Source organism: Saccopteryx bilineata, chromosome 2 (assembly GCF_036850765.1).
Source record: "Saccopteryx bilineata isolate mSacBil1 chromosome 2, mSacBil1_pri_phased_curated, whole genome shotgun sequence".
Taxonomy (NCBI): Eukaryota; Metazoa; Chordata; class Mammalia; order Chiroptera; family Emballonuridae; genus Saccopteryx; species Saccopteryx bilineata.
In genome coordinates this window covers 243,824,572-243,835,655 of record NC_089491.1, presented here as the reverse complement: position 1 = coordinate 243,835,655, position 11,084 = coordinate 243,824,572, and the positions used below count along the sequence as shown (strand labels likewise).

At 49.9% G+C, this 11,084-nt stretch overlaps 1 protein-coding gene across 1 annotated transcript; it reads left to right on the top strand.

Moving 5' to 3' along the window:
- Positions 1-3,190, top strand: SPATA19 (spermatogenesis associated 19). The gene is made up of 7 exons (XM_066254456.1): positions 1-78; positions 237-293; positions 767-859; positions 1,038-1,129; positions 2,353-2,430; positions 2,599-2,663; positions 3,111-3,190. Exons 1-7 carry the CDS (start codon positions 1-3, stop codon positions 3,188-3,190), a joined length of 543 nt encoding a protein of 180 aa, XP_066110553.1.
- Positions 3,191-11,084: the final 7,894 nt, after the last annotated feature.

The following is an 11,084-nucleotide window of genomic DNA, read 5'->3' as shown; positions in this document are numbered from 1 at the left end:
ATGATAATTACAACATGGATTATGTACATTTTCGCTCGGAAAGGTACAGGGTTCTCCTTCCCACCAAAAACCAGTTCGGTAAGTGAAGCTATTGATAGCTGTGTAGAATTGTTTCTCATGTATCTTTTCCCTTCTGAGCCTTGTGCTGCACTTCTACAGAGAAGATCATACAATGAATAACTCTGGGCGCTGGGTTCTAGATATTCTGAGGGCATCAACGTATCAATTTGTTACAGGACATTGAAGTTGTGGAAAGTGAGGCAGTGTCTGTAGTACAGCACTGGCTGAAAAAAGTGAGTAAAACCCCTTTCTGATTCAGGGTACCCCAAATTATAAAGAGCTCGCCTTAGTGGGTGCAGGGATCTGGGACTTCCCTCTACCTAGAATGGGAAACTCAAGCTCATTGACAAACACCTTGTCTAGAGCTGTGTCTAGTTCACCACATGTCCTAGATGTTGGGGCTTTGTCTTTATAAGAGGTGTGTTGGAATCGCCACTAACTCTGCCCTGCATCTCAAGCATACTGGATACAGGGCTTCAGATGTGTCACTCTGGTTACAGGATGTCTCAGGAATACCTTGGGGTAAGGCCAAGGATTTAGTGAGCTCCCTGAAATCTCATGAGAAGGTAGTAATAGGCGAGTTTATTGCAGGAACCGTGAGATACAGAGCTTGTGTGTGTGGCTATGTGGAATGTGTGCTGTGATGGAAAAGGGAAAAGGTCAGGTACCAAGTAACACTATCAAAGGAAAAGTATTCACCTTTCAGACTGAAGAAGAGGCTTCTCAGAATATAAAGGAGAAGATGTCTAACAACGGCCCTCCCACTTATGGCCAAAATATACATGTGACTAAAGATGTGGTAATTGAGAGCTGAGACCATCCTCCTGGGAGCATGAGGAGCGAGGGAGGGGGAAGGTGGGAGGTCCTACTGCAAAGGATCTTGGGTAAGTTGGTGGAGCAGATCCAGCCTAGGCTCCACCCCAGCCCCCGAGTCCTAGCTGGGCAGTAATCACGTGGACCCTACCAAAATTTCCTAGACGAAGCACCAACTCTCCAAGTCTGACTTATTAGCAAACCAGAGTCAAGATGTCCTGGAGGAAAGAACAAGAATCCAGTTCATAAGATGGAGGTAAAGCAAATCATATTTGCTCTGAGCCAAGTTATGGGGTTGGAGACGCAAAGAAGGCACAGACCCAACACAGACCCACGGCCGTTCTCCTCCAGTGCTGTTGACTCCTTTGGCTGAGAACACTGTCAGACTCACTTTGGGATCTGAAAGGAATAGTTGAGCCATCTTGAAAGCCCCCACTCATGTCTTAAAATGATGTTTTAAAATGACGTCAGGGGCTGGAAAGCTGAGATGGCTCACCATTTCCTAGATGCTTCTGAGTAAATTTCAGACTCCTGTTATTTTTGCACTTGGTTTGTTTAGAAGTGGCGGTGCTTTAAAGAGCTAAAAGAAAATAAGCTCTGAAAATGCAAACGCCAAAGCCTTCATATGCAACTGAGGTTGAGCGGAGGTTTCCCAGCACGGAGACTAGAATTATGTGCTCCACATTGGGGTAGCTTTGCCAGCCTCCCCCTGTGCTTGGGAGCCCAGCCGTCTGCATCCTGGCACTGACGCTGCTAACTAAGGCAGAGGGAGCTAGGTCTGGACTCCCGCTCTCTCCGTGGGTGTAAGCTTCCCTATTTCCTTTCTAGGACTTGTGCTTACTTAGGGTCTCCTTTTTCCCAGAAGAACTGTGGGATTAAACTGTGAAGGAGTCCTCTGTCACTGCCTTTTCCATGTCTCCACCGCCAGCTTTGCGCTCTCCTCTCAAGGAGGATATATTTCTCAAGAAATTTATTTTTGCTTTAGGATATCCAATTTTCAGGTGTTTACCCCTTCCAGTGGCATTAGCATTTTAAATGGGGATTCAACTACTCAGTAATTACAAAACAGGGAATTTGAGACCTCCCTGGCAAAGAGTTTTTTGGATGGAAAACCGGCCAACAGACTCTAAAATTATAAATGTTGGTGACTATAATCCAATCACAGCCTTGCTTCTGGGAGGCTTGTCCGTGCTCAACGTGGCCACACTGTGGAACTCTGAAAGTCACAGCTCCTTGGTTTGGATAAGATGAACAACATCTTCCACTATTTTTTTTTTTTTTAAATCTGAGCTGTGTGGCATAATAGGTTAGCAGATGGTCGCTTCTGTGTGCCCTGACTGGGAATTGAACCAGGGACTTTCACAAGCCAGGCTATATGCTCTACCGCTGAGCCAACCGGCCAGGGCTTTTGATTGCAATCCTAGGAGTTATGATACCTAGTGAAACCAAAAATCCCAGCGTTTGCGTGATGTTTTGCAGCCACACTCGTATCTTCCAAGTCCCAAGCGAGGTGAGAGATGAGGTTATGCGCGATCGAATAGAGCAGGTGAGACGAAGGTAAGACACTGGGACTAGTGGATTTGTACTCCTAACTGGGGACCGGTGGGGTGGGGTGGCTGCTGGCCTTGCTTCTGATGGTCTTCCTTAGCTACAGCTCACACCTAGCTCTGGCCAAGCCTGGAGCCCTTCTGGGCTGAGTACCTCTTTGTAAGGCTCTGCTTCTAGGTCTAGGTGGGGCGATGACCCAGGTGTGGGCTGCCTGCCCTACCCCATTAGGTACCACAGTCTGGGTATGCTCTCTGGGTGGGCTCTGCCATCTTTTTTTTTCCTTCTTTTCTAAGTAAGAGGAGGAGAGAGAGAAAGATAGACTCCCACATGCGCCCCGACTGGGATCCACCTGGTGACCCTTGTCTGGGCCCAATGTTCTGCCCATCTTGGGCCATGCTTGCGACTGAGCTATTTTTAGTACCTGAGGTAGAGACTCCAGAGAGCCATCCTCAGTGCCCGGGACTGATGCACTTGAACCAATCGAGCCATGGCTGCGGGAGGAGAAGAGAGATAGAGGAGGGGGAGGGTGGAGAAGCAGATGTTGCTTCTCCTGGGTGCCCTGACTAGGAATCAAATCCGGGACATTTACATGCCAGGCTGATGTTCTACCACTGATCCAATTAGCCAGGGCTGGGCTCTGCCATCTTGCAGTCACCTCTTTGCCTTGCCCTCTCCTCTGTGCCCTGCAGCTTGTGCCATCTTTCTGATGAATCATCTCAGCAACTTAACGACAGAAGTTCCTTCTCAGAATGCTGAGAGCCACAGTTGAGGGAGCTGACAGGTGAGGAACCAGGCAGGGAAGCTGGCTTGCTGGGCAGGAAGAGCGTGCTCTGGGGCTGGGGCTTGACATCAGGTCAAGCCTTTCTCTGTTGGTGAGGGCTGGCACTGGGGCCGTTGTGGGTGGGGGGAAGGCAGTTGCCTTAGGCTCCTGCACTGTCTCTCAAATTTCTGGAAGAACTTAAAGTCAAGCTCAGATGGGCTTCTCTGACTCTTTCAACCGTGGTGTCACAGACCAGTGCTTCTCAGCTGTGCACAGGCTGGGAGACCTCCTGAGATCTGGCATCAGGCCGGGGGTGGCCCCTGGCTCTGCATTCCTGATGTCCTCAGGCAGTGCTGCTGCCAGTCGGCTGTCCCCATTTTGAAGCACAGTATCACAGGGCACTGATGTCAGGAGTGAGGGTGCATAGGTTTTGGCCTTATCACCAAATAGGGCCATGACTTGGGTCACATGGCCTCTTGGCCTGCACATGGTAGTGGTTATAACGGTGGCTATTGATACGGCTCTGGAAGGTGGAAAGCCACCCTTCAGGACACATTACTGCACTGCTGCTGGGGGTGGGAGCCCGTGCGGGCTGTTGTGGGGGAGGGGCTAACGGAGTGATTTAGATGCAGCTGACCCCCAACGAGGTGGAAGGAGGACCACAGAGGTGTAATATGGCATTTGTCGAGCACTTGCTGAATGCCAGCGTCTGCACAGGGCACTTGGTCAAGATTTCTCATCTGATTGAAAACAACCAGAAGAGGAGGGCATCGTCTGTGCCCAAGATGGCAGAGGTTAAGCCAAGCTTTGCACGCAGATGCTGGGTCTCAGTCCAGCCCCACTGTGGGCGGCTTGTGTGCCTCAGTTTCCTCAGACTTCAGAATGTTGCCTTGAGGACAGTGGTATCCAGCCCATGATAAGTGCCTTGTCAGTGGTTTGCTAATGTTAATTGAGGTGAAGAATCTGAGGTGCTTTCGGGGGCTTCTGAAGTTTGAAGTGGCCAGGCTTCAGTCCCGGTTCTGTCTGAAGCACCTGCCTGCTCCTTCCCTGGGATTTTGTGCTCCCTGCATCCAGTTCTGTGGAGGAGGAGCCATCGTAAACCCTGCCCTTTATCATCTCGCATTTCTGTGATGCGCCCCGTGGTCATTTCTCTGCTTCCCCCGGGTTGATGTCCTTCAGGGTCAAAGAGCAGCCTGTGTAAGAAGAACGTCCACCCCTTCTTTGACCTGAGGAGTGACCACACCTGGGCAGAGAGAAATCAGTGGGTGAGCCCTCCCTTGTGACGGTGGCAGCACTGGAATATTCTCAATGAACTGCTATTAAAGACACATGTTATTTGACCACATTGGCTTCCAGGGTTGAAAATGAATGGTGCTTTGCCATTTATTCACTCACTCGTTCATTTGTTTGTTCGTTCATTCATTCATACATTTACCAGACACTGAGCACCTCGTGCTTGTCTCGGGACACACAACCTTCAGCCCTGGGTGAGACAGAATACAGGCTGCCGTAGTGCTAGGTGATACAGACCACGCTGGGTGCTCCTGGAATGTTAGGAGGGGAGCTAGTGAGAACTGGGGTGGGGGTGGGCGGAGCTGAGGCAGGAGGAGTCTCTGAGGAAAGTGTGGCTTGTTTCACTCAAGGGTTTATTTTATCTTTACTTTTTTCCTACTCGAGCACTCCTCCTTTCTTTATGGAGAGCCACATTTTTTACCTGTATTCTTTCCCCTCTCTCTGCAGAACTTTGAATATTTCTTGCAAGTCAGGTCTACTGGTGACAATTTCCTTTGATTTTTTTTTTCTTTTCCCAACTGAGGGGAGGGGAGATAGAAAGACTCCTGTATGCCACCCGCTGATATCCGCCTGGCAACCCTTCTCTGGGTCTGATGTTCTGCCCATCTGGGGCTATCCTCGCAACTGAGCTATTTTTAGTGCCTGAAGTTGAGGCTCCATCCTTTAGTGCCTGGGACTGATGCATTTGAACCAATAGAGCCATGGCTTCAGGAGGGGAAGAGAGAGAGAGAATGGGGGGGGGGAGGGTGGAGAAGCAGATGGTCACTTCTCCTGTGTGCCCTTACTGGGAATCAAACCTGGGATATCCACACATTGTGCCAACACTCTACCACTGAGCCAAATGGTTAGGGCTCCTTTGATTTTTGTCTGAGAGAGAGTATTTCTACTTCACTTTAGAACAGGGGTCTCCAAACTTTTTACACAGGGGGCCAGTTCACTGTCCCTCAGACCATTGGAGGGCTGCCAAATACAGTGGTCCTCTCACTGACCACCAATGAACGAGGTACCCCTTCCAGAAGTGCAGTGGGGGCTGGATAAATGGCCTCAGGGGGCCGCATTGCGGCCCATAGGCCGTAGTTTGGGGACGCCTGCTAGAAGGACAATTTAGATTTAGAAGGATATAGGATTCTAGGTGGGTTTTTTTTGTTTTTTCAACACTTCAAATATTTTGCTCTACTCTCTTCTTGCTTGTATGGTTTCTGAAGGAAGTTGAATATAATTTTTATCCTTCCTCCTCTCTGGGTAAGGGTCCCTCCTTCTCCCCTCTGACTTTCAATTTTTTATTTTTCTTTGATTTTCTGCAGTTTATTACATGCCTAGGTGTGGATTTTTTGTTATTTACCCTGCTGGTATTTTGAGCTTCCTGGATCTGTTGTTTGGGGTCTGTCAATAGTTTTGGAAAATTCTCAACTCTTATGTTATAGTTTTTCCTCTCATTTTTCTTCTTCCATTATTTCCATTGTGCATGTTATACCTTTAGTAATTATTCCAGTTCTTGGGTATTCTGTTCCACTTTTTTTCATTCTTTTCTTTTTCCTCTCTGCTTTTCAGTTTGGGAAATTTTTATTGACATTTCCTACAACACACTGATTATCTCCTTGACCATGTCAAATCCACAAACAAGCCCACCAAAAGCATTTCTCATTTTTATTACAGTGCTTATTTCTTGCATTTCCTTTTGAATTTTTCTTAGAGTTTCCATCTCTTTGCATATGTTGCCCATTTGTTCTTGCATATTGTCCATTTTTTTCCATTAGAGCCCTTAGAATAGTAATCATGCTTCTTTTAAATCACCAGTCTTATTTCTGATGCTTTTTGCATCTTTTTGGATTATATGTTTTACCTGTCACCATTCCTTGCAATTTTTTGTTGAAAGCCAAATATGATGTAAAAGATAAAGAAACTGAGGGAGATAGACCTTTAATGTGGGTTTTTCTCTTTATCTGTGTAGAACTTAAGCTGTGTTTATTCTTTCTAGCAGCTGAGTTTCCAAGGCTCATATTGTCTCTGGTGTCCTTGTTTTTGTCTCTCCTGGTGTCTTTGGGTTTCTCTAGAGACTTCTCCTTAAGTAGGGTCTGAGCTTTTCTGTTCTTTCAGTGGCAGTCCTCTGTTATTATATGGGAGCCCTAGTGATGTGGCGGTGCAGTGTGAGGAACTCAGGGACGTGTCCTCTAATCCTCTGATTAGGACTCAGTCTCTTAGTGAGCCTGTGACCTTCACAAGCGCTACTCTACTTTTCCTCTTGTTCCCACTCACCCCTCGGGAGAGACAGCAAGTCCAGAGGGCCTGCAGTGGGACATTCCTCTCCCCAGCTGTGCACACTCTGGGAAAGGGTCTCCCCGAGGGCAGGCTTTTGTTAAAGAGAACAGAACACTCTGGACATAATACAAAGTGGTCATTTCCCTCTCCTCTTGCTGGAAGCCGGAGTGGGTTTTCACTCTGGGTACCAGGTGGGGCTCCTGGAGGTAAAGAGCAGGGAGTGTGGGGGCTTCCTTAGGACTGGCCCCCAGACTTAACCCTCCAGCTTGTCCACAGTGAGCTTCAAGCAACTTGCCAATCACAGCTTACACTTCCCTAGCCTGGCACTGGTTTCTGGGAGGTTTCTGCACCGAGGCTTTTGCTCTGGTACGTTGTGGTTCTCTGTATCCACCTGTCTGTCCTTCTCCAATGTCCAGGTCACTGGTTTGCCCTTTGGCTTCAGTTCTCTGATGGATCTAGAAAGACTTGTTGGTTTTCAGTTTGTCCAGCTTTTAGCTTTTTAATTTTTTTTCTTACTGGGAGGGTGGAAACGACAGTTTCCAAGCTTTTTACATATCTAACTAGAAACTGGAAGTTTAAAATATTTGGTTGTCTACTAGAACAAAAGCTCATGTTTACTGAGTACTTACTATGAACCAGGTACTATCGAAGTCCTTAATCTAAGCAGCACTTTGATGCTCTGTTATTATCAGAGAGGCACTGTTATTATTAGAGAGACAGCTTAAGACCAAGAGGGTCAAGTACCTTGACCCCAGTTGCTTTGGTGACAGAAGCTACCTGTGGGCCTGGGCTAAGCCTGGTGAATATGGCAATAAGATCCACCCTGCTCCCACGCTGGTGGCACTTCCATTTTGACATATGAGACTAATTTTAAGTAAACTAATTACTTAGTAGTAACAAGTTTCACAGCTACTGTAAAGGAGAAGTGTTCCATAGAAGTGGGAACTTGCCCTACTCAGAGAACGTAACAGGTTTATTTTTGATTATTTACAAACCATTACTCCCTCCTCCCCATTTTAGAGATGAAGAATTGGAAGTTCAGAGAGGTTAAATAGCTTTCCTAATGTCACACAGCCATTAGATAGCCTAGTCAGGGTTTGAATACAGGCAACCTCAAGCCAAAGCCAGGGCCCTTAACTAGTCCACTGTAGAGATAAGCTGGGGTGAGGGGGCATTTTGGTAGGTGGTGGTGGTGCTGAGCCTTGGCCAGCAGACACTGGGAAGATGGCAGGGTGGGGGTGGGGAAGGACAGAGGGGGAGAGAGCATGAGTAGGAGTTAACCAGGCAGCAGCTAGGAGAGCAGCCCTGAGCTGAAGGGAGGCGCGTGGTGTGACAGAGGACAATGCCAGAAGGCCACTCTAGCTGGGAAGGAGCAGGAGGGAGTGGGGCCACAGAGGAGGCTGCTGAGAGGGGCCAGGCTCTGGATCTTGTTAAGGATCCTGCCTTTCCCCAGCAGGGCTGGGCAGTGCAGGCATGTTGGAGGGAGGACATGACAGCCCATGTGAAGGCAGGCTGTGGAAGTGAGGGGATGGAGAGAAGCGGGTCGCCTTGAGACAGCACCGATGAGACTTGGTGGCACGTGGCCCGGGGAGTGGGGGAGCAGGAAGGTGCTGGGCACAGCTGGCAACGGAGCTGCCATGTGCTCACACAGGAGGTGTCGGTTGTGGGAGGTGAGTTCTGTTTGGGTCCCACAGTGGTGATAGAACGGGGCTGGCAGGCAGGAGTCCAGGTGGCACTTAAAAGGTGCTGGTATGGAAGAAGAGCCTGGCCTTTTTCTGAAGTTCAGCTGCAACACGGCGTCAGCGGGAGGAGAGCATCAGATTAGAGGTAAGCAGGCATTGCTCGGTGGTGCTGGAGGTGACTTTGCTGCTCCGATCTCTCAAGTCTGGGAAGGCAGGCCATGATGCTCAGGCTGCCAGCGCTCAAGGGCTGCAGGAGCTCCATCATTGCTCAGCACTGCCAGAGCCCTCTTTGCTCTCCGGACGTAGAGGTTATTTTTGCCAGATACCACCAGATGGCGCCATGTCCATGCAGAAAAGATTTCCTGAGGGCCAAGTGTCTCCTTCGAGTCAGAGCCTGTGTGTTCTGCAGGGTTTAGATTTTTAGCACCATTTGGGAAGCCTAAACAGATGAAAGGCCTTTGAGTATCTTAGTTTGGTAAGTGACTACAGCTCGCATTCACATGCTATTCATTCAAACAGATTTAGTGAGCATTTGCGCCCAGCAATGGGCTAGATCCCAGGGATACACAAGTGGGTATTCCTTACTAGTCAAGGTTGTGGTAGTCGTATCCGAGGAGCTCAGAGTGGTGGAGGGCCTGACAGGAAAACAAGTATGCAACATGGTGTGAAAACAAACCCAAAGAGAATAAATGGCAGAGCAGAGAAAAGAGTGAAAGGATGAAAACATGCCGATTTCTCAGCAGAGGTGACATTTAAGTGGAAGCTTACCAGGCTCCGGCAATAAAGGAGAGCTCTACCAGGAAAGGGAAAACCCATGTGGGAAGGCACAAGAACATTCAGGGAGTGGGGCTTGGCCCTTCATGTTTGGACTGCAGGGTCTGGTGGGGAGAACAACAGAGGAGGAGGCTGCGGGGTGCATGGGTGGGGTCACACAGGTAGGCGCTGAATCAGCCCATGACAGCTGGCTGGAGGACCCAGGGGAAAGGAGCGGCAGAGCCGGAAAGGCTTCTCCAGGGCGGGAAGAGGAAGAGAAGGTGCGCCCAGAGGTCCAGCTCCAGGCCCTTGGAAAAGAGGTGGAGCCCATTCAGTCAGAAAGCAAAGACCTTCAGTTTCCCCACTCGGACCTGGGTGGAAACAGTGAAGGAGCTCGTAAGGGGCACCTGTCTTTCATAAACATCTGAAGTTTGGGGAGAGAGGGATGTACATTTGCCTTATAGCTGCAGCTCCTTCAAAACCTAGGGAAGAAATAAAATCATTAAGTGGCTCAAATGGAGTTTTGTTCTGTGCATGATTAACCCCAGGAGAGGAGTTTGGGAGCAAATATGCCTCCTCCACCTGTATTACAGGGGGACTGAGCCACGGTAAATTAAAAGAAAATCACTGGCAAATTTGGGACCAGTCAGCTGTGACCAAGCCATTTGTGTAGTTAAATGGAGCAGAAAGAGCTAATAAAGGCTTTGGGGGTCATGGATCCTCTGAGGGGTGGGTGTGGGAGATGGGGTGGGCAGGTGGGTATGGGAGCTGGTCCAGGCTGATGATGCCCTTAGACGTTTACCTGGGACATTTTAGTGGTGGTGGTGTGGGGAGGGGTGGGTGGGTTGGCCTGTTCTCAGCCAGATGTGCTTCATTCCCTAAAGGAGAGATTAATTCTAGGAAGAGCCAGTGCCTGAGACCCAGCCTCTGCCTCTGCTGTCTAAGAGTAGACCCACTCAGCCTTGGTCACCAGGGGAGATAGGAGAGGACTCTTTCTGAGTCTGTCACTGCCGAGTGAGGTGCAAGTTGGGGACTTAACATCATGTGCGCTAAAGAACAACACCCAGTGTGGTAGGGACCCCAAGGATGGAGACCCAGCCATATCCTGTGGCGTCCACTGAGAGACTGGGTGGGGCTCTGGTCCAGCTCCTGAGGAGAACGTTAGGCACGCAGCCAAATCCGAACATTAAAAATGGGGCTGGCTGTTATCAGAATGCCAAGGGCTCTGAGCAGAGGGCAAGGCAGGGAGGGGAGTTCTGGCAGGTGCGCTGCCTGGGGCAGTTGGCTAGAGAGGCTGGGGAGGAGGTTGGGGACCTGGGCTCCTGCAGGCGCGTTCTTCAAGCTCTGAGACAACAGCAGGCTGCAGCCCGGGCTGCGGAGTAGGGAGGGCGCGCAGTCTGCAGAGCAGAGCTGGGACCTGGACAAAGGTGGGCGCGGCCAGCCCTTCTCGGGTGACTTACCAGTGCGTGCCCCCAGGATGTCATCTCCCCAAGCGCTCTTACGACCACCCTATTTTATTTAACGCTTGCCCTTGGAGACGCGAACCCCCACACCAGCTGCTTCCGTGGCTTTTCAGCAGCGCTCAGGAGCTGACAAGGAGAACCCCGCAGAGCCACCGGCCCGTGTTCGACTTGCTTTCCAATTGCTTGGCGTGTTCCACAGCGAGGCTCGAAATTCATTTTCCGTCCTGGGTGGAAAAAAAAAAAGGCTGGAGAAATCAGCAGCTACTCATGCGAGTTTGAGAAATTTTGCTCCCAGCCTGGCGCGACCTAGGGGCAGGGCCGGGCCGGGCCTCTGTGCGCCCTCGTCCCCTCTCTGCCTCGCCCGCCTCCCACCGCTGCCTCTCCCGCTTACAGCTGCTCAGTCTCTTCCCTTCCCTTCCTTCCCGGTATTCCCGGGCATAGGGACCTGGGGCA

Bases quoted from the DNA above. Each gene is read 5' to 3' on its own strand.
- SPATA19 (XM_066254456.1), top strand. From the start codon at position 1: ATGATAATTACAACATGGATTATGTACATTTTCGCTCGGAAAGGTACA. The intron at 294-766 runs GTGAGTAAAACC...TTCACCTTTCAG, and splicing joins TACAGCACTGGCTGAAAAAA to ACTGAAGAAGAGGCTTCTCA. The intron at 1,130-2,352 runs GTAAAGCAAATC...GATGTTTTGCAG, and splicing joins ATCCAGTTCATAAGATGGAG to CCACACTCGTATCTTCCAAG.